Below are 23,365 nucleotides of genomic sequence, written 5' to 3' on the forward strand. Positions count from 1 at the left end.
CAAAGACGGGAAACCTGTGGCCCTCCAGATTTTGTGGGGCTCCAGCTCCCATCAGCTGCTGCCAGTCTGGTCAATGGTCAGGCATTATGGGAGTTGTAGTCTAATTAACATCTGGAAGGCCACAGGCTCCCCATACCTGCCTACTGCTTTTGTGTAGCAGGTTGGGCATATTCAGATCAGCTGGAAGACACTTGTGCCATGGTACCTCTGCAGGCAGAAATCAACTCTTGTTACGGAGATTTGCAAAGCACAGTCTGTTCCATAGCTTGCTGTAAAGCAAGCAATTATCTCAGCTCTTAAGTAAGTTAGGTCTGATGCAACCAATAGATTTGCCAAATGGTGCTCCAGCAGTGTGTGGCAAGGCAATGTTAATCTCTTGAGAATGGTACAAGTCATCCAGTAAATCTTTTATTAACTCTATAGCCTATGTGCCTATTTCCATTGCCAGATTCACACATACACACGTCCCTGCCATCATATTTCTTTCAAATTTAATTTTGATTTGTGAAAGATCTATTTTAGCAAACTGCTGACAAATGGCAGCTGAAGGGAACCATATATTATTGAAAAGTTATCCGGCAATATAATGAAGTGCTTTCCTCGGATCAGCATTACTCCTGGAATGATTGCTCTGACCAAAAAAAAAAAACCAAACACCATTCTAATGAACCAAGATATATGCAGTGTGCTAGTTCACAAAGGCGTCGCTGTTAGTGGTCAGAAGAAATGGAAGTCAAACATGGACAATCACTGCAACAACAACAGCCAAGGCAAACCCCCAGAAGTGATGCCAGAGACTCAGAGTTATGGATCCCAAAAGACTCATATAAACAAGTGACTCTCACCAGAAGGAGACAATTGCTAGACTTGCTGTTAAATATCAGGGAGTGTGGGACGTGCTGGGAGTCAGGTCAAATATTGCAGTCTGACTCCTGATCTTAGCGTTCTGACAGCCATTCCAAAATCTTTCATGCTTATGATGAATCGACTTATGTGAGTCACACAAGCATTTTCTTTATTCTTGTAAGAGCTGCACTCTTGCAAACTTTTCCCTCCCAGAGTTCCCTGGGATGAGGGATTGCCTGTTAAACCACTCTGGGAATTGGAGGGGTACAGGGTCTTCTAGCATCTCACAGCATCCTTAACAAACCACAGTGAATCAACTGCAATCTAGGAGGCAGGCAAATGTTGTCCCTATCTTCAAAAAAGGGAGACAAGAAGACCCAGGTAACTACCGACAGGTATCTTGACATCGATACCAGAGAAGTTCCTTAAACAGATAATTCAACAGTCAGACTGTGAGCACTTAGAAAAGGATGCTGTGATTACTAAGACCCAGCATGTGTTTCTGAAAAATAAGTTGTGCCAGACCAATCTGATTTTTTTTTTGATAGAATTACAAACTTGGTAGATCAGGAAAATGCTGTGGACACAGTGTATCTTGACGTAAGGCTTTTGACAAAGTCCCCCATGATATTCTCACGAGGAAGCTGGTAAAATGTAGGTTAAATGGGGTGACTGTTAGGTGGATTTGTAGCTGGTTAACTGACCAAACCCAAAGAGTACTCATTAATGGTTCCTTGTCATCCTGGAACAAAGTGACAAGTGGGGTGTTGCAGGGTTCTGTCCTGGGCCCGTTGTTGTTTAACATCTTTATCCTTGGATGAAGGAATTGAGAGGATGCTCATCGAATCTGCAGAGGACACCAAAGTGGGAGGGGTAGCTAATGTCGCAAAAGACAGAATCAGAATTTAAAATGACCTTAGCAGATTGGAGAACTGGGTGCAAGCTAGCAAAATGAATTTCAGTAGGGACAAATGTAAGGTTCTGCACTTAGGCAGGAAGAACCAGGTGCACAAATATAGGATGGGGAAACCCCTGGTTTACTAGATGTACATGTGAAAAGGATCTAGGGGTCTTGGTGGAACACAAGCTTAACATGAGTCAACATGTGTGTGATGCAGCAGCAAAAAAAGCTAATGGCCATCTGTGGATGCTTTAGCTCAAATTCATGCATTGCAGGGGGTCGGACTAGATGACCCTAGATGGGTCCCTTCCAACTCTATGATCTAGGGGCTACCCAGAGAATGTTGTTTATTATGCCCACCACCCAGCATAAGAGGTACTACTCAGAGGAACTCTCCTGTAGGTAAGAGACAGGCAAGGGTCAGACCAGCTCACCTGCCCTTTTGAATTTTCTACTTTATCTGGGAGCATACAGAGGATAATTAAGAAGCACTGGCAACTTATGTGAGCTACCAGGATGTGAGGACCCCCCCTCCGGTGGTTCTAGAAGGACAAATTCACCAGGACATACTAGTCCATAGAGATGTATATTCATGGCATCCATCTGTCTCGGGAGCCAATGGAGGAGTACGCCTTTGGAAGTGAAGTCAAACCGTTGGAGAGTTACAGCGCCTGCTGTGGCTGTAGAGATTCAGGAGACATATGTTTTGTTGCAGCTGGGACAGATGAAGGCGTTCTGCTGCAGATGCACCATGGAGTTTCTTCTCTCTCCCATCCTCCCAGAGGTCATTCCTCCTCTGGCCACTGCTATGGATACACGACCTGGCCTGATCCAGCAGGCTCTTCTTATGTCATTATCGATAGATATATGTTGATACAGGCAAAATTGATGCAAATTTCATCATCTTTTTTTGATGAGGTGGTCACACTGGCACACTGTTCTCATTTCTGTTCTCCCTGCTGCTAAGTCCTCCCTTCCCGTCCCTTTCTTCTTTCTAAAAACAACCCATCTGATAGGTTCCCTTATTACTTCTGCCTCTTGAGGCAGTCACAGTCAGGCATCTCGGTATCCAGACCTTTCTGGTAACATCTCACTGCCACTCTGTGCTGCAACCGTTTCATTCATTCAAGGCTGTCTCTACCACTGACTCAATATTTTTGGTACCCTGCAGACCTTTTCCGTTCTGTTCTCCAAGCTGAGAACAATCAGGTCATCAGTCCAAACCGCAAATAAAATTGTATTTGTTGTCCTATGTCATTTTTTCAGATCTCCACATCCTGTTTTAATGGATTGTAAGCAGGGCTGCAATCCTGACCCCACTTATCTGGGATTTCACTTCTATGTGCATTTGAATGCAATGGAACCTTGGAATGGGAGCAAAGCTCTGCTCCCATCAGCAGTTGCTGCCCATCTTGTTGTTTAGTTGTTTAGCCGTGTCCGACTCTTCGTGACCCCATGGATCAGAGCATGCCGGGCACACCTGTCTTCCACTGCTTCTTGCAGTTTGGTCAGACTCATGCTGGTAGCTTCGAGAACACTGTCCAACCATCTCGTCCTCTGTCGTCCCCTTCTCCTTGTGCCCTCCATCTTTCCCAACATGAGGGTCTTTTCCAGGGAGTCTTCTCTTCTCATGAGGTGGCCAAAGTATTGGAGCCTCAGCTTCAGGATCTGTCCTTCCAGTGAGCACTCAGGGCTGATTTCCTTAAGAATGGATAGGTTTGATCTTCTTGCAGTCAAGAGTCTTCTTCAGCACCATAATTCAAAAGCATCAATTCAGCGATCATCCTTCTTTATGGTCCAGCTCTCACTTCCATACATCACTACTGGGAAAACCATAGCTTTAACTATATGGACCTTTGTTGGCAAGGTGATGTCTCTGCTTTTTAAGATGCTGTCTTGGTTTGTCACTGCTTTTCTCCCAAGAAGCAGGCATCTTTTAATTTCGCGACTGCTGTCACCATCTGCAGTGATCATGGAGCCCAAGAAAGTAAAATCTCTCACTGCCTCCATTTCTTCCCCTTCTATTTGCCAGGAGGTGATGGGCCCAGTGGCCATGATCTTTGTTTTTTTGATGCTGAGCTTCAGACCATATTTTGCACTCTCCTCTTTCACCCTCATTAAAAGGTTCTTTAATTCCTCCTCACTTTCTGCCATCAAGGTTGTGTCATCTGCATATCTGAGGTTGCTGATATTTCTTCTGGCAATCTTAATCCCGGTTTGGGATTCATCCAGCCCAGCCTTTCACATGATAAATTCTGTATATAAGTTAAAGAAGCAGGGAGACAATATACAGCCTTGTCTTACTCCTTTCCCAATTTTGAACCAATCAGTTGTTCCATATCAAGTTCTAACTGTAGCTTCTTGTCCCACATAGAGATTTCTGCCCATTTTAGAATCATGGAATTGTAGAGTCGGAAGCGACCCACGCGGCCATCTAGCCCAACCCGCCTGACAAGGCAGGAATCACCGCTAGAGAATCTCTGGCAAATCACACAGCATCCTCTTGCGTTGGCGGAGTATTCCCTCCCCCACTTCGCTCACCCTTAATCTGGCCCGGCCCGCCCCCTCGCGCGAACCCTTGTTCCATTCAGGATCAAAGGGCCGCTTCGGAACCATGCGCGCCTCGAGATTCCACCTCCGCTGATACGTCACTGGTTAATCATTGAAAAAGCTACTCCCGCTCCTAGTGAGCAGCCTGAGGACAGAGGCCCCGCCCTCTTCCGCCCACGCAAGGCCGAGAGCAGGAGGTCTGCGAAGCGCCCGGGCGGTGCTATGAGCGCCCGACCGCCCGCCCTCCTGTTGCTTGCACAACCCGGCTGCTAGTTAATCGGCTGCAAGCATGGTAAGTTAGAGAAGGTGCTTTCTTGTTGCAGGTTCTTTGCACGGTGGCTTGCAGAGCTAGCTTATGAGATCCCTCCCGGTGCAAAAGCGGCGGAGGCACTGAGGGAGGTGGAGTCGCTCAGGTGAAATAGATGGACGAGTTAATGCATAAGCCAAGTTAAACGCCCTGCCCTTCTTTAAAGGAGGGGTGGGGCGGGAGGAAGGGTTTTTATGTGTGTGTGCTTAGGCTCAAGACTCGAAGATGGGGAGAATCCCAATGTCTTTAAGGTGCCACTCTCTTTTGCATTTCAACGGATCTCTCTGAAAGCTGTAGTATTTCTACGGCTACGACAGTTGTACTCTTGTTAGGCAGACGGACAGTCATAAAACACGATGGTTTGGCGTCCTATAAGAACCGTGGCACCTTTGAACCCAGCAGAGCAAGGGGGTGGACAGTGGGGCGAGGGAAGGAGAGAGCGTCTGGCATTTTCTGTTTTTAGCTAGGGGGTGAGGAGGAGCTAGCCAGGCTTTTCCCCCCAGCTGAAGCCTCCAGAGGGGCGCCATTGAGGTTCCCAGCATGTGTGTATGTGCGCGCACAAATGCACGGGTGAAATAACGCCTAATTTTGTCCCTGGCTAGGTGTAAATGTTGCTTTAAGAGCTTTCAGGCTTGAGACTGCTGCTCCTGTTTTTGGGAGGGACTGAAGGAGACAGGTGAAAGAGGCATTGAAATCAGCCTTTCCCAGCTTTGGGTCCCCAGATGTTGTGGGACTCTAATTCCCATCAACCCTGAACACTGGTCTTGCTAGCTTGTTGGGATGATGGGAGTTGTAGTAAAAAAAAAGAAATCTAGGTACCCAAGCTTGGGAACATCTGGTTTAAAGCACACACACCCTCCCAAAAAAAGGACTCTGGGAACTGTTGTTTGCCCCTTATGGAGCTTCAATTCCCTGTATCTTTAAATGAGTTCCCAGGATTCTTGGGGGGGTCATGTGCTTTAAATGGATGGTGCATACACAGTCAGTGTTTCATGTGTGAGTTTTGGGGGAGTGGAGGATGTTGTTGCCTTTTGGGTAATACATTTTGCAACTTTTGCCATCCCCAGCTGAAGCCAGAAAGGGAGTTGCTATACCTTTTTAAGTTCCAAGTAAGTAGACAAAGTAACTTCTGTTGTATGCTTGAATTAGCTTTTCATGCATCTGTTGTTTATAACTGGGTCCAGGAAGTTAGAAAATTGCATTTGTTGGTGTGACGTTCCCCCTTAAATGCTTTCGGCAGTCTGCTGTAATGAGAAGCATGTGGACTTTAATGGTTTGTGGAAAGCATGTGGAAAGCGTTTTTTGTTTCCTATGTTGGAGAGGAAAAGGGGCAAAGCACATTGGATCTGGGAGGCATTAAACATGCACACCCACAGCCCAGGACTCATGGTCAGAAGCATTAGATAGGGGGAGCAAGCTGGCAAGAGGCATGATACTCAGTGGGTAAGGAAATGGTTGAAGCTAGTGGCTGTCAACACCACGGATGAAGAATCCTAGTAACAAGTTTACTCATAAGCCTGCAAACTAAAGTAAAACATAGGTTGGGACCAGTTGTGTTGAGATCCCACTGCAATCAACAGGGCTTGAGTTAGTCATGACTAACTTAAGCTCTACTGATAGCAGTGGGACCTAAATGCAACTTGTGCAGTTTGGATTCAAACCTTTGTGACCTTTTGTTGTTGTTGTTTAGTCGTTTAGTCGTGTCCGACTCTTCGTGACCCCATGGACCAGAGCACGCCAGGCACTCCTGTCTTCCACTGCATCCCACAGTTTGGTCAAACTCATGTTTGTAGCTTTGAGAACACTGTCCAACCATCTCGTCCTCTGTCGTCCCCTTCTCCTTGTGCCCTCCATCTTTCCCAACATCAGGGTCTTTTCCAGGAAGTCTTAACTTCTCATGAGGTGGCCAAAGTATTGGAGCCTCAGCTTCAGGATCTGTCCTTCCAGTGAGCACTCAGGGCTGATTTCCTTAAGAATGGAGATGTTTGATCTTCTTGCAGTCCATGGGACTCTCAAGAGTCTCCTCCAGCACCATAATTCAAAAGCATCAATTCTCCGGCAATCAGCCTTCTTTATGGCCCAGCTCTCACTTCCATACATCACTACTGGGAAAACCTTAGCTTTTGGAACTGTTTACTTTAGGACCTAATTACAAGCAGCAATGGGATTGATAGTGGATACCTTGTTCAGACTTACCACAAATGCATGCTATCCATATATTCTGGACCTCTCCATTCCTAACTGTTGGCCAAACTGGCTAGGGGTAATGAGAAGAGGTGTCCCACCAGCATCTGCAGACTTAAGGCTGAAGGACACTGTTCTCCACCCATCGTTTGTGTCTTCTGAATGTCTTCATGCTGGATGCCTGCTATTTTTAACAGCAGCACAACCTCACAGACCCTGCACAGGGATGGGGAACTTGCTGAACTCCAGCTCCCATCAGCCCCAGTCAACATGACCAGTGATCAAGGATGATGGGAGATGGGGTCCAACAAGATGCTGCAGGTTCTCCATCCCTGCCTTAGCAGGTGAGGCCTTCTCTAGGCTTGTCTAAATGACTTCTATATGCATCCTTGATGGATGTACCAATAATCTCTCTCCATTTCTGGGCATCATCTGAAAGTGGGGCAAAGCCTGCCAAATTAAGTGTGCCAGGAAGAGAATGTCGTCTTCAAAATGAATAGATGAAATCAAGGAGTGTCACTTTAAAATCCCATTCTTGCATTGTATGGCAAGGTTGCGTAATTAAAGTGTTGATTTGTTTAACCTATAAAAGGGTGGTTCAATCCCTTCCCCCCACCACCACCATGGAAAGAAGTGGGTTTTTTCCATAGGACTGAAAAGAATTGATTTATCCTTGCTTAGTCATCACTACCTTATCTTGCTTTTTTCTCATGTCCCGGGATTTGCAAGACTTGTGGCACAATCCCACTCCCAGAGACTTATCCCTTTCAGGAGTGGAGAGTCTGCTTTTTGCAGTTGCCTTACCTGAATTTGTTTTTAACCTTCCATGAATTGCTGGAGAACTAGCCACTTCAAGGATAAAGTGGAAGAACCGCACCAGTGTGTGCTGCCTTGACAGCACCGACATCCATCTTAAAACTGAATGCGAGCTCTTGAAACATCCATTCACATGATAGAGGTGAACCCCTGTTTTCCTTTTCTCTGGTCAGTTGCCTCCTCCCTTCTAGCAGGCGGTTATTGGAAGAGCAAAAAGCAGTGGGCTCCGACAGTCTCCCTTCCTTCTGTCCCTTCTCCTTTATTGTTGCTAAGATACCTTGTGCCAGCTTATCTACTGATCTCACTCAAAGGGCAAAGGCTGGAGCTTTATTGCACTAAGCAGCGTTTACTCAGTGCAGCTGCACTTCAGCAAAACAATTGGCTGAGATGAAAATGGGAAGAAACCCCTTTGAGTGACTCCCTGAATATTCCCTGCAGGGTGTAGGGGTGAGGGTCCTGCGACCCTCCAGATACTGTTGGACTGGAAACTCCGATCATACCTGACTGGTTGGGCTGGCAGGAGTTGGTAGTCCAAAACATCTGGAGGGTGCCAGGCTGGGGGGGAGGCTGTTCTTAGCCCTCCGTGAACTTGCTGTTTTACATTAGGGTGGCTCTCTAATGGTTTCTGAAGTGCATCTCCAGCCATACCTCACCATTGGTCATCTTGGTGGGACCTAAGGGGAATAAAACAACATCTGGAGGGTCAAAGGAAAGCCCCCCTCCTTTTAGGGGTTCCAGTCTTGTGAAGGTTTCTCTTCCTCAAACTTGGCCCTCCAGATGTTTTGAAACTACAGTTCCCATCATCCCTGACCACTGGTCCTGCTAGCTAGGGATCATGGGATTTGTAGGTTAAAAACATCTGAAGGGCCGAGTTTGAGGAAGCCTGCTCTACACACTAGCAGTGTGAGTTACCTCATACACAACAGAAGCCTCAAGAATCTCATATACGTGTGTGTGTGTGTGTGTGTGTGTGTGTGTTTATATATGACCAGAGTCTTAAACAATCCACATCTTCAGCTGGTTTGTAAGATGGTCAAAGCAGGAACCTACCAGACATCGCCTTAATGATGCTTCCCTGATCTAATATGAATATGTTTTCATAGAATTGCAAAGTTGGAAGGGACTCTCAGGTTCATCTGGACCAACCCCCTGCAATTCACGAATATGCAGCTGCCCCATATGGGGATCAAACCTGTGACCTTGGCATCATCAGAACCATGCTCTAACCAACTGAGCTATCCACAAAAGCTTCTTTGTTGTCCTTTTAAGAAACCACAGTGGCGTCTAGTCCAAGCAAATTGCTCTAATGGGAAAGGCAGGCTAATTACGCAAATATTTGATATTCAGTAACTTATCTTAAGTATTGCATGGTGATGCAAAGTTGTGGTTGTGTTATAAAACAATGTACAGTAAGCCCACAACTTACGCAAGTTTAACTTGTGCGCATTCAGCCTTGGGTGCTTGGCAAAAACAAATTATTTGCTGTGTTTTAGTTGTGGAAAAGCACAACCCACCAGCATAGTGCTGTCAGCTCAAGGAGACTGGTCCTTTAGGGAAAGTGGGGCACTGCCAGCCCCATTCCCCCTTAACTGCCTTCTTACTTGCAGGGATGAAATTGCCTGCCAGCTTCCTCAGCCTCCATCTTGCTGTTGGAGAACTCTGCAGAGATGAGGATGTGGTCCAAGCTAGAATGTGTTGGCTCTGCCTGTCCTAGGCACCAGCCCGCCCCCCTTTGGTGCTCTGCTAGCCCCTGTTCTAGAACAGAGCCCATCGATGCATGGGGGGACGGGACAAAAAAGTGGACAGATGGCAAATACAGTGGTACCTCAGGTTAAGTACTTAATTCGTACCAGAGGTCTGTTCTTAACCTGAAACTGTTCTTAACCTGAAGCACCACTTTAGCTAATGGGGCCTCCTGCTGCCGCCACACTGCCAGAGCACGATTTCTGTTCTCATCCTGAAGCAAAGTTCTTAACCCGAGGTACTATTTCTGGCTTAGCGGAGTCTGTAACCTGAAGCGTCTGTAACCTGAAGCGTATGTAACCCGAGGTACCACCGTAGTGATCCTGGACACAGAAGAGGCTTTACATAAGGAAACAGGTTGACAAGGCTTATACAGCCTTGTTAAATGTTCCAAAATGTATAACATTTTATTAGAATGGTCAGTTAAAGATGAGGAGGTAAAATCCATGACGGTAAAGTGGGCAAGAGATCTAGGTCATAATATACAACTCTCAGATTGGCAAAAACTGTGGAGGGAAGAGGTTAGGTTCACAGCATGTTATACTATTAAGGAAAACTATATGAAGATCTTCTACCGTTGGTACATAAAACAGAGTAAATTAGCAATAATGTACAAAAAATAATTCAGACCGGTGTTGGAAATGCAGGGAGGTGGTGGGATCAATGTTTGGCTTATGTAAGGCAGTGCCGTCAGCAGGAGGCACGACGTTTGGTGGACCTGTAAAAGAATGAGGGAATTTTGGGATTTAATTTATAATGAGTTGAGAAAGATGTTCAAAATTTCATTTCCCCAAAAACCTGAGGCATTTCTTTTAGGGATTATCGGGAGGGAGATTCCAAGACACTTAAAGAAACTATTCATGTATGCCACCACAGCAGCGAGAGTTTTGATTGCACAGAATTGGAAAAATGAGACCATACCATCAAAAAAAAGATTGGCTGATTAAACTGATGGAATATGCTGAGATGAACAAACTGACAGGGCAGATAAGGGATCAAGTGAAACAAACAAAATAGTAAAGATTGGAATATATTTAAACAATACCTGATAGACCACTGCGGAGCACTAAAAATTTTGACTGGTTTAGATTAACTCTTGTAATGGGAAACATTAAATAGTAATAAAAAAGTTTGTTACCAACAACCTAGCTTTATCATGATATGCACTCAACTAAGAACTTTAAAAGACCCAAGTAAGAAGGGCAGGGAAGTCAGAGGTAATTAGAATATCAATTAATCAAATGAATAAGAATATATCTTTGTTTTTCTTTATTATGATTTAGAATTACACATTTATCAACAGGAAAACTGAAATTTTTCATTGTGATTTCATGTTAAGAAAGCATTTCTGTTGTTAAAAAAAAAACTAATAAAAAAAGTTCCCTAGCTAGTGTCCCTCCTCTTCTGCAAAAAAATGAAAATAAAATGGAGAATACTTTTGAGTAGGTGCCTTATGGATCTACAGTCCCACCAGCAATTGTCACAGGATGGGAATAGCTGGCAAGCTGGCAGTGGGCTGTGTTGGGACACTCAGTCTCATGACCTTATCAAAGACCTTGCAAGGCCATGGCTTGGCAAAGGCTGGTCGTGCCTCCTGCTGACGACACTGCCTTACATAAGCCAGCCTATCCTTAGATCGCCATGGATTGGGAAGCTTGTTCTTGCATAATAATGGTGTGGTTTTTCTCCACCTTTCCTCCACCCCCAGCGGTAATAGCAGTTATATAAAATATTACCCAAAGTGGTTCAATTTATTATCCAAATTCTGGTTCAAACAAAATCTGCTGCAGACTGGGGAGGGGTTCATTGCATTAGAGAGCTTGCTTCCAATAAGTTACTGTGCTATGGACAACAGTACTGGCTGTTCCCGATTTGCCGCTCTCTGCCCCTCCCAATATCCAGGCGAGTTTAAATGGCAGAACAAAGTAATGCAATAGCTTTTAACCATTAACCGCAAACAAGCTAGTTAATGTGAAGCAGTGTTTCTCTCTCTCCCGGTCCCCCTTCACTGGGAGCCAGTGTGGTGTAGTGGTTAAGAGCGGTAGATTCGTAATCTGGGGAACTGGGTTTCGCGTCTCCGCTCCTCCACATGCAGCTGCTGGGTGACCTTGGGCCAGTCACACTTCTCTGAAGTCTCTCAGCCTCACTCACCTCACAGATCCAGTTACAGATAGGTAGCCGTGTTGGTCTGCCATAGTCAAAACAAAACAAATTCCTTCCAGTAGCACCTTAAAGACCAACTAAGTCAGTTCTTGGTATGAGCTTTCGTGTGCATGCACACTTCTTCAGATACCTCACCTCACAGAGCGTTTGTTGTGGTGGAGGAAGAGAAAGGAAATTGTTAGCCACTTTAAGACTCCTCAGGGTAGTGATAAAGCGGGATATCAAATCCAAACTCTTCTTCTTCTCACTTCTCTCTTCCCATCTCTTGCGGGGGCGCAATTAGTGCCAGCACCGTCCGGTAAGAGTTTGGGTGTAATCTTCGACACTTCCCTTTCCATGGAGGCGCAGATTGCAGCTATAACAAAGGCATTTTTCCATCTCCGCCAAGCTAAGCAGTTGGCTCCTTACCTCTCTCGCCCTGACCTATCCACTGTGATCCACGCGACGGTCACCTCCAGACTGGATTATTGTAACTCGCTCTACGTGGGGCTGCCCTTGAGACTGACCCAGAAACTCCAGCGGGTGCAGAATGCTGCAGCGAGACTCCTTACGGGGTCTTCGCTTAGAGATCACATTCATCCGGTGCTATACCAGCTGCACTGGCTCCCGGTGGAGTACAGGATCAGGTTTAAGGTGCTGGTTTTAACCTTTAAAGCCCTATACGGCCTAGGACCCTCCTACCTACGGGACCGCCTCTCCTGGTATGCCCCACAGAGGAACTTGTGGTCTTCAAACAAAAGCATCCTGAAGGTCCCAGGCCACAGAGTGGTTAGGCTGGCCTCAACTAGAGCCAGGGCTTTCTCGGCTGTGGCTCCAATCTGGTGGAACACTCTGTCACAAGAGACTAGGGCCCTGCGGGACTTGACATCTTTCCGCATGGCCTGCAAAACAGAGCTGTTCCACCAGGCCTTTGGTCAGGGCACAGCCTGACTCCCTCCTTTGGCAATCTTCACAGAACTTTAGCCTAATGGTTGCCATCAATTTGATTTGAATTAATTTTATAATGAAATGACTTTAGAATGTTGTACTATTTTATTGTTGTTAGCTGCCCTGAGCCCAGCTTCAGCTGGGGAGGGCGGGATATAAATAAAATTTATTATTATTATTTATTATTCATATAAACATGGGCGCTTCCTATTTCCCAGAGAATAATAGCCGCATGCTTTAAGAAAAGCTTTCCCAAAGACAGAAAATGCACTGCACCCCAACAGCGCACATGATGTGACGTTGCAGGTGTGCGTTGTGGTGCAGTTTAGGAGAGCATCTAATCACAGACACCGACTGCATGACTCGAAAAACCAAATTGATAGCAACTTGTTGACAGTGAAAATGTCTAAAAGCAGGATTCTGTTGCTAGTGTTGCTCTTTTCTCTAGAGTCCAGGTAAAGTTGCCAAGCAGTGTGTACCATTATGTCTTCGAATCGGTGGTGCTCTTCTTCATAAGCCCTAGGTGTATAGCTTAGAGTAGCTGGTGTAGTGTAGCTGCCAAGACAGAGCCCAGTGAGTAGGGGATACGGAAGGGCTTGCAATTCAGCCGGTTGGCCAAAGGATGGGTTCAAACACCTGGATTTCAACTCCTATAAGTACTAGAGAGCATGGCCATTGGCCAGGGGTGATGGGAGCTTTGTGCAACAACACCTGGAGAGCTCCATTCCTCACCTCTACTGTAGGTAACATATACACTGGGCTGTTCCTAATGGCATATTACAATTTTTGGAGGGGTTTCCCACAAAGAAAGGGAAAAAATGTAGCAAGACCCAAACGTTGTGAGTGGTAGTTAAAAGTGGGGCAAACATCTTGTCAGAGGTTCTCACCCAGATGGTTCAATTGATCCATAATAACTCTGAAACAAGCAAAGTATGAACACCTTACCCCAGGCATGGCCACACTCGGCCCTTCAGATGTATTAGGACTACAACTCCCATCATCCCTGGCTAACAGGACCAGCAGTCAGTGATGATGGGAATTGTAGTCCCAAAACATCTGGAGGGCTGAGTTTGGCCATGCCTGCCTTACCCTATCAAAAGGCTCGTGGACAAATCCCTTCCCACACCTGACCTGCTCCGACGGACTTTCTTTGATTGCTCATCTGTTGCTCAGCTGCAAGTCAAAGTCTACTCGCATGCATGGAACAAACCACCCTCTGAGCTTTCAGTCCGAATTACTTTTTCGAAATGGAGAGTTCAGATGTTTTGCTTTGTCGTTCGCTGATGTATGCACTAGTTGGACTAGCAGGGGGTTGGACTCGATGGCCCTTGTGGTCTCTTCCAACTCTGATTCTATGATTCTATGATTCTAGTTTGTCTCTTCTTCCAAGACTGGTTGTCCTGCTCTCCGCCCCAGTTGAGAGTGTGCATTCCAAATGAAGCTTGCATTATGAAGTTCTGAAGGTGATATTAAAGCTCTTGTGGCAGTTCCACTTTCTCTCTCTCTTGTTGTCTTTCCTAGGCGGGAAAAGCCCACAGACTAAGTGGCGAAGAGAGAGAACAACTGCTGCCCAATCTCAGAGCTGTTGGATGGAATGAGGTGGAGGGTAGAGATGCCATTTACAAGGAGTTCCACTTCAAGGACTTTAATCGGGTACAAAAAATAATAATATCCCTGCATCATAGTTCTTTTGTCTGCATTTTATTCCAGGGAAGCTTAAGCAGGTAGCAATGGGAGCTTCAACCCGCTCCCTGCCCCATTGCAGCCCTCTATTTGCAGTAGGACATGGGCAGGCAAACTAAGGCCCGGGGGCCGGATCCGGCCCAATCGCCTTCTCAATCTGGCCCAATCGCCTTCTCAATCTGGCCCGTGGACGGTCCGGGAATCAGCGTGTTTGTACATGAATAGAATGTGTGCTTTTATTTAAAGTGCATCTCTGGGTTATTTGTGGGGCATAGGAATTCGTTCACTTTTTTTTCTTCCAAAATATGTTCTCCCCCCCCCCCCCACAAGGTCTGACGGACAGTGGACCGGCCCCCTGCTCAAAAAGTTTGCTGACCCCTGATGTAGGACTTGGCTAGGGGTGTAGCTGCAGCATGACACCACCATGGAAAGAGGGAGGAAGAGATGGCCAACCCATCAGCATTCTATGACCAAGGCAAACAGCTGTGTTGTGTGACTTCAGCTGTATCATCCAGATGGAGCTTGCCAGGGTCAAAGGTCAGGGCTTGCCACTGCTTCCCATTGGAGTGCTTCAGAGGCTCCTGCAGAATGGCAGAAGTGTATTCCTAGGCATAGGAACTGCTGCTACTGCTGCTCAAACCCTAGAGATCTTAACCTAGCACTATCCCTGAATGTAGTTATTTTTATTTTTGTGTTGTAACTTCCTTTTTTACTGTGTTTATAGAACCCTGGAGGCCAAATATGTGTCTGCCCTTAACATGCAGGATTTTAAAAATAAAATGCAAATAGTTATTGTCTTCTCTGCCAACATAGCTTAACTTAAATGCAGTTTAAGCCTTCCCATGGTAAACCCTTCTCTACCAAGTTATTACATTGTGTACAGTACTGTGCTGTCAATGACTGTCCATTCTTTTAAACTCTGTAAGAGTCAATGACAAGCCTGTGTAGCGAGAAATGAGCACTGGTTGATATTTATGAAGTTCATCATGTGCGAACTTGCATGTGTGTGTTTTCCTAACTCTTCCTTTGCATCCCGTGAGCAGGCCTTTGGATTTATGACCAGAGTCGCTCTGCAGGCAGAAAAACTGGACCACCACCCTGAATGGTTCAATGTCTACAACAAGGTAAGAGAGAACAGTTGGCTGTCCAAGCTCAGACAAAGCAGTCTGCGGCTGCAATCTTATAATTTACACCATTCACCTGGGAGTAAGCCCCGCTGAGCTCAACGAGGCTAACTTTTTGAGTAGACATGAGTAGGATTGAGCTGCATGTGATTAATTGCTACTGGCTTAAGATCAAGATAACCAAATGTGCTTTCCATCTCCCCAATTCCCATTGTGTTTCCCTCCCCCCTTAAGCATGTACCATTGAGGAGACTAGAAGGGGAGGGGTGTTAACCCTCCCTCCAAAATGTCACCTACCAGCTACATTTTACCCCTGCCAGCCAACTTGGGCCTGTCCTCTTTCTTTCAAAGGTATGGTATTCTGCAGCAGCTTGACAGGGGGCAGTTAGAAATCCAGGAAGCTGCCTTAGACAGAGCCAGAAGATGGGTGCAACTTAGCTCAGTATAGTCTACCCTTGACCGGCAGCAGCTGTCCAGGTGTCAGGCATGGGGCCTTCCCAGCCCCACTACAAATGCCAGGGACCTTCTGCAAACAAGTCAGATTCTCTACTACTAAACTACAGTCCTCTGCCTGCGTAAACAACTCTTCCTTTTCCATTGCAAAAGGGGAAGGAACCACTAGGGCTTTGCTATTTATGCCTATAGCGTAATTCATAGTCTTCCTCTTAGGTTGCATAAAAGGAGGATCGTGTCCCTTGGCCAAGCATTAGTATTTCTTTTTTCCACTTTAAAATCAATGTTTCGCCAGCAGTTAAGAAGCAATAGAGCTCTTTAGAATTCCCCTAGATCCAAAGTGGATCCTTCTAATGTATGTGGCATAGATGAAGCCAGAGCTTTCCAAACACTGTGTTGGCTGCAGTGTGTAGGTGTGTTGCGCCAACGCTCCCCACGCTCCTCCCGGGGCCAGAAAGGGGTTAGTTCGCTAGTAAAAACTGAACTACTGTGTCATGAAATGATGCAAAACTGAATTATACCGTGTTGCGAAATGATGCACACCAAAAAAGCGTGTCGCCAACATGAAAAGTTTCGAAAGTTATGGATTAAGCCTTAAATTGTGCGGGTGTACGCTCTGGGGCTGAGAGTAAGAGGTACCGTATTTTCCGTCCCATAGGACGCACCTAGTTTTTTGGGGGGGAAATAAAGGAATTTCCCCCCCTTTATTTCCCCCCCAAAAGCAGGTCGGGGAAACCGAACCAGGTCGAGGAACAGCGGGATGGTGGCGCTGCGCCTCCCTGCTGTCTCCTGAACTTGTGGGGCTGGCCGATGTCTGCCCGGCGCGAGGGGCGCTCTGCTTCAGGGTGCCCCGTGCGCCAGGCAACAGGCTGCTATCCACAGCATGGGGAGCCCTGCGGGGAACTCCTGCAGGGCTGCCTAGGCTGCGGATGTGCTCCCGAAGCGCTGGGCGCTCTGCTTTCTGCGCGCCCGGCGCTCCGGGAATCAGGTTATTATCCGCAGCCTAGACAGCCCTGCAGGAACTCCCGCAGGGCTGCCTAGGCTGCGGATGTCTTCCTGAAGCCTGGAGAGCGAGAGGGGTCGGTGCGCACTGACCCCTCTCGCTCTCCATGCTTCAGCGAAAGCCTGCACTCGCCCCATAGGACGCACCCGGATTTCCCCTTCATTTTTGGAGGGGGAAAGGTACGTCCTATAGGGCGAAAAATATGGTACTTCGTACTGCAGTACTGAACTTTTAAAATGTGCCCTACTGCTCTAGGGTGCTTGCAAACGTCACATGTGCTTCCTGTATTCCCACTCAGCATGATGACTACATTTTTATTTTATTCTTTGTATTTGTAGGTTCACATAACCTTGAGCACCCATGAGTGTGGAGGCTTATCGGAGCGGGATATCAACTTGGCCAGCTTCATAGAGCAAGTGGCAAACACGCTGGCTTAGAATCGGCCACCCTTGCCATCTACAATCTTCTGTTGGCCAAGGCAATGCCAAGGGAGAAGTGTGAGATGTTGATGCAGATAATTATTTTTATCCAGTTGCTGACAGAGCCTTAGTATTAGCCCAGTGCATGATGGTACCCTGCCATTTTAAAAATCCATGCCATTGCATTATTTTGTTTTTTAGACAAAGCTGTCTCATGGCATGTTTATTGCCTCTCAGAATTCAGTGTTGCTACTCTGTAGTTTGTTCAAGCAGTATTATACCAGCACAGTAGAAAGCTACCTTTGGGGTAGGCGAGATACCGTCCAAAACTGGTTTGAAGTCCATATCGTGATATCTGTTTCATAATTTTTGACCTGCCAATATATCGTGAATCATGGTGTATGTTTGTGCTATGCAAAAATCACATTCTGGGGACAACTGTGAAGCCAGCCAGTGCCTCTACGTAGCTCCATCCTTTATTTCAGACATGGTGATATATCGGTCGATTGCAATGTTTTTAGCTGGTGATAAAACCAGGTATCGCCCAGCCCTGCCTGCCATACAGTTAGTTACAGTCAACCTGGCTTGTGACTTAAGCAGTTTACAATAAACTTATCATCTGTCCCGTTACCTGAGTCTTACCTTCTTTCTGCTGAAGGGCATATTCTAGAACACCAATGAGCAGACTGAACTCAAACCAGGCATTTTCTCTACCAGTGCACGATAAATGATTGCATGCTTTTTGAGAAAAGCAAGGGATGGGGGGGGGTTTTAAGGCAAGCCTGCCACCTTATCCAGCATCCTATTGGGTAGAGGAAAGGCGCAGGACTGTCCTCCGTTGCTATGTCATCTTTTCAGCTTTACAGTTACTTCAATGAGCATAATTAAATGGTTAGGGTGTCGACCTCGGAGAGCAGGGTTCAAATCTCTACTTGGCCATGTTGCTCAGTGAGTGTTCTTGGGCCAGTCACCATCTCTTAGCCCAACCTACCTCCCAGGGTGGTTGTGAGGATGAAACAGGAAGGAGGAACCATGAACACCACCTCAAGATCCTTGGAAGAAAAGTGGCATATAAATGTTATAAAATGTCTCTCACGTTTGAGGTGGGTGGGGTAGGGAACTCGGATGACTTTCGGATCCAAACCATTTCCTAGAATGTCCCATTTCTAGTTGTACCATGTCAGAAGGGAGAGAAATCCCTTGCAGAGGTCCAAGCTGTGATGTCAGAAGGACAGATCCAGTCTATGCTCTGGCCCCTGGGACCATAGGATCGCACCCTTTAGTAAACAACATCTGTGAGTGTTTGTCTCAAATACAGTGGTACCTTGGTTCCCAAAGGGCTTAGTTGTCAAACAAATTGACTGGCAAACCCAGAAGTGAGTGTTCTGGTTTGCGAACATTTTTCGGAAGCTGGCCTTCCTCTGCAGCTTCCGATTGGCTGCAGAAGCTTCCTGCACCCAATCGAAAGCCGCGCCTTGGTTTCTAAATGGTTTCAGGAGTCGAATGGATACTCCCAGAATGGATTAAGTTAGAGAACCAAGGTACCAATTGGTACCTGAAAAGGAAAATGGAATGTACTTTTGCATTTTACACTTTTGTAAAACCAAGTTAAAAACAAATTTGGCAGACCTTTGTTTGTAATAATACTTGATAATTTGTGGAAGGCTGTACAATACTTTGGAAGCAAAGGCCCCAATGGGTCAGTACTTACTCTCTTAATTTGAAAAAAGTTTACCAGTGAATGCAGCTCTACATTTAAAAATCTTATCTGCTGAATGGAAAAATCATCCCAACAATATTAAAAAAACAACTATTTTTTCTGCCCTAGAAATTTTTTTATTTTAAACCTGGAATTGTATACATGATGCATGATAAAGTAAACATGGATTATGCGTTCAAAATAAAATAGTACCAAGACAGTATCCTACAGGATTTTTTAAAAAAGTGGTATGCAAACACATCTTCGACTTCCTGATTGGACTGCAAAACCCAACTCATTTCTTGCAGAAACTGACAAGAGTTTCATTCCACTCTAAAACATAATCAGAACTACTTGAAACACATTTCTGGGTGAATTATGCATAAGGATGTGATGGTCAAATGTTTCCCTTTCTAAAACAATGCAAAACTGTCAACTTGGTGAACAGCACACAGTAGTAAGTTATCATGAGTTCTGTACAGGTCCAAGTTGTATGCAAAGCATTCTGGTTGGACTGGCTAGATTTAAAACTAAATCAGAAAGATGGCTGTGAAGGGCTAAACCAATATTCCCAGAATTCACAATAGTCAAAAGGGAACATGTCCCGCTGAACAAATCAAGCCACAAAAAGGATTCTGTCATAATGGCGGAAAACAATGTGCTTCACAAATCTACAATTCTGTAAATTCACATTTGTGCTTCCTTCAAAGGAAGCACTGCTACCAAGTAGGAGGTAATGAAATATTTCATGAAACTGACCCAGTGAAGTACTTAGTGCTGTATCAAAATGGCTCAAGCCCCAACTGAAAACTCTGCTTTCAGCCTCACTTCAAGCCTTGGAAGAAGCTACTGGTGCTTGCTTTTCTCAGCTTTGTGCAGGAATTATAGCTGTTTTCTAAAAGCAAACTGTATACAATCAGAATACAAGTTAAGACCACACCTCCTAGTCAGCAGGTAGCCCAAAACACAGTTGTGAAGTCCTGTTCTACCTATAAATAGGAACGGGGAGAGGAATGTTTTCATTATACCTGAGGCTGATTCACCACTAAGGTTGTTTTCAGTGTAGTACCACAAAAGAGTTGATCACCTGTTGACTGACGGTATTCTGCTCCCTTCCTGGGCTTCCCAGGGGGAATGCTATCAACATTAAGGCAAACCTGTGAGTGCTCTTTTTAGAAGTGTGCCTTACAGTCAACGCAGCACAAACAAAGCCAAACGGAGTCCGCTATTGTAAGATTACATTTAAAACAAAACAAAAAGTTGATGTTAGTGCTCTCCACTTTTATAAAAGCTCACATCCAGTTACAGGAAGGAGAGCAGAGCTCTGGACTTCTCAAAATCCAATTCTGGCACCTAGGGATCGCAAAATCGCTTTCTAACACTGCTGAGAGTGCATTATTTTAAGCTGGAGCAAAACATTCAGATAACTGAATAAGTGTGTTGCCCTTGAAGCTGTTCCACAGATACGCCACGACTCAATAGGGCTGTGGGCGGCACTGTAAAAAAATCCAGAGAAAGAGGAAAGCAGCAAGATTGTACCATGGGGGAAACGAACAAAGTTAAGTACCTCATATCTCCCTTTCAGAGCAAATCCCACACCTGGTGATTTGGAAAAAACAAACAAACGAGTTTCTCCTTTCTCCTCTTCCAACACTTTCACTTCTTTTCCCATGGCTCATCATTCAGCACAAACAAGCAAGCAAGCCAACCAGGAGGAAGGAAAGGAATGTATAGATTTTGAACACCTGAGAACGAGGGGAGTAGAATGGAGTCGCAGTGGCCATAAATATAGCTGTTCTGTTGAAGACTAGTAGTAGCAGCAGTGAACAAGTGTGAAGAAACACAAGGAGTTAGTATTAGAAAGAAAGTGGGGAGGGAAACCACTGGACTCTGAAAACTCACATAAACAAAATGGTGAACAGAGCCGACGCTTATCAGAAAGAGAGATGGGACAAGAACAGAGATCAAGCTGCCATATGATCTGCAGGAAGACCAACATTCCCTTCCCCTAGAATTCTTTAGAATACCATCCATCAGCGGACAAGGCACACAGAATCAGTGGTGGCCTGGAGACCCATTCACATGTGCTTCAGACGAAGGAGAGATTTCCGTGCTGTACAGGCAGTCCAAGTAAGCACCAGCAATCTCTGAAATCATATTCCTGTCGGGGATGGCTTGGGCCATGCCATAGATAGCACCCTATAAAAGTCAAAACAAAAAGAAAAGTCAGTAAACGCGTCCAAGCTGTTTTTTGCAAATGCAAGACGCTCCTGCTGAAATTCAACCCAAAGCATCCCCTTTGAATTTGAGGGTCGTCTTACCAGGCCAGTGGTCTTGCCCTTGGGGAACTTCATGATATCATGGACACATTCTTTGATGTCACTCAGCAGCCGTTCAACCACCCCAGGCTTCGTGTGCACTTGGGTTAAGCAAAAATGAATACTAGGGAAGGAGATAAAAAGAAAAAAATCAGCTTTGTTCCCAATAGTGCTGTTCTGTTTTGCAGGCATTTGTACATATCCTTTCTTTTAGTTCTAGAAAACTGGTGGTAGATCCGAAGAGCATCTTTCATCCATACACAATGTTCACCTGTGTGGATTACAGAAGCTGCTTTGGGTTTCGAACGCAGACTGTAAATTTACATGAATGCAACAGGAAGTGCTGCTTCTCTGTGCTTCCTGTTCCTCTTGAGAAACCAAGCTATTTGTTCGGAGCGTTGTGAAGTCACAGAACACCCAACGAGTCAATACCTTTTTTGCTTGGCTATTGAAAGAAGAAGCCGTCTCTGTCAACACTTTTTTGGTTTAAAAAAATAGTTAAAAAAGAAAAGCATCTTTGCGAGATCAAATGCGGGAGAAGCTCCCCGTCCTCTTCGCATTGTGGCACAACGGCATGTGAATTCCTTTGCCCTTCCTCACCATGCCCTCTCACTCCAGACGCCTTGAGTACTTGGCTCATGTAAAATGTAGTAATTTCTAATGTGGCTACTGCAGTAAATAGATTTTCCTCAGAGGTGGGGCGGGCGGGCGCCAAAACAGCTCCTTGACTGTTGCTCGTTCTCCTACCTCCCAGGTGATCATCAAAGCACTCAGCCCACAGAACCCAGGATCACAATGAGCTCACCTTGGAGGAAACTGCAGAATGTTCAGATTCCACCCTCTTGTTATTAACATGTTTGACAACCGATATATGTCAAATGTGTCCGACCCCAAAGCAAGTGCAGACACCTCGGGATTTCCAAAGATGAAGATGTTGTCAATTTTCCGCAGCCTTAAAAAGATGCAAGTTCAAAAAGTTTACACTATTATTCTTTATTGAATTTATATACCGCCCTATACCCAGAGGTCTCGGGGCGCTTCACATAACAAAATCAAAATATTCCTATTGCCTTTTGATACTGATGGGGGGGGGAATGTTTCATACACCCTAATTACATTTAATTCTGATGGTATTGTTCAGATTTTTATTATTGTCAAAGGCGGGCTTCCCTCCCTCTAAATTCAGGGAATCCCTCCATCTTCCCCTAAAAGAGCACAGAAAGCAGTTACTTATCAGTGTCACCCTTCTTTCCCTCCAGAACAGCTGCAAGGAGCAGTTCGGAAGCTTTCCCACTGTCACTTTCCCACGGTTTCAAGTTGGCTCATTTCACACAAACGAAAGGTTGACGAATACGCCGCTGTTAAAGGAAAATGTAAGCAAACATTTCCAAACTCCTTGCAGCCATGCTGGCTGGAGCAGGAGAGGGCAGCATGTGAGCTTTAGGCTTGCATAGGCCTAGTGTGCATATCACACTAAACAATGGTTTGTCTCAGTGGTGGGAAACCTGTGGCTCATGGTCAGGGATGATGGGAGTTGTAGTTCAACAACATCTGGAAGGCCATAGCTTCCCCATCCCCTGTCTAGCATGCCATCTTAACGTTTTCTTAAGTTTTCATAGAGTAAGTCTGTGTGCCTCTCGTCTTCAAGGAGCTGCCACCACCTGCTATCCCAAGGATGGAGGGCTCTTTTAGCTTCATGGGCCATGTCCTTATCAGGATCAATCTCATGGGCCAAATTTGGCAGGTGGACAAATTTCAACAACATTATGATGTCATGAATGGCAGATGGGTGGCCCCGACCATCTCTCAAAATCTCTATTTGAAGCATCTGGCTTTGTCCCCTTTAAACCCCGCACATACTCTGCTTCGAGGAAGCGTGCAGCTGCAATTATCTTCCTGGTGTATTCCACATATCCATCTTCTCCTATGTGCATCATGGTCGCCCAGCAAGCTGCGATGAGGCCACCTGGCCTGGAACCAGACATGGTAGGGGAGGCGTAGATACCTCCTGGCCAGTCAGGGGCAATGAAGAACTGATACTGCCGATATCTCTCACTGCTGTACAGGATCACGGAGGAGCCCTTTGGTGCATAGCCGTACTGCAGAGGACGAGATGGGAGTCCAAGTTGCAAAACAATAAAAAGCAAGCATTTAATACAAATCCCCACACACAAGAATCTGATGGAGACTGAATTCCACAGACATGTTCAAACCTCTTCTGCAGGGAAT

The 23,365-nt window shown here is 45.7% G+C and overlaps 2 protein-coding genes across 3 annotated transcripts in view; one reads left to right on the forward strand and one right to left on the reverse strand.

Moving 5' to 3' along the window:
• Positions 1–4,429: 4,429 nt before the first annotated feature.
• PCBD1 (pterin-4 alpha-carbinolamine dehydratase 1) lies at positions 4,430–17,749 on the forward strand. Of its 2 annotated transcripts, none has more exons than XM_081862006.1 (4): positions 4,430–4,589; positions 13,959–14,090; positions 15,164–15,244; positions 17,039–17,749. In XM_081862006.1, the coding sequence occupies exons 1-4, from the start codon at positions 4,587–4,589 to the stop codon at positions 17,135–17,137; spliced, it is 315 nt and encodes a 104-aa protein (XP_081718132.1). In that variant the 5' UTR covers positions 4,430–4,586; the 3' UTR covers positions 17,138–17,749. The 2 variants fall into 2 exon arrangements, with proteins under 2 accessions (XP_081718132.1, XP_081718131.1); XM_081862005.1 differs by lacking the exon at positions 4,430–4,589 and adding an exon at positions 5,582–5,713.
• SGPL1 (sphingosine-1-phosphate lyase 1) overlaps positions 17,561–23,365 on the reverse strand; it is a 35,435-nt gene continuing 29,630 nt past the window's right edge. The window contains exons 11-15 of the mRNA XM_081861868.1: positions 22,997–23,235; positions 21,942–22,088; positions 21,140–21,260; positions 18,914–21,017; positions 17,561–17,857 (exon numbers count right to left, since the gene is read on the reverse strand). Of these exons, the coding sequence (XP_081717994.1) occupies positions 20,874–21,017; positions 21,140–21,260; positions 21,942–22,088; positions 22,997–23,235 (651 nt within the window). The 3' untranslated portion in view covers positions 17,561–17,857; positions 18,914–20,873. The remainder of the gene's footprint in view (positions 17,858–18,913; positions 21,018–21,139; positions 21,261–21,941; positions 22,089–22,996; positions 23,236–23,365) is intronic.

This window comes from Podarcis erhardii, assembly GCF_964252035.2.
Source record: "Podarcis erhardii genome assembly, chromosome: 5".
Lineage (NCBI taxonomy): Eukaryota > Metazoa > Chordata > Lepidosauria > Squamata > Lacertidae > Podarcis > Podarcis erhardii.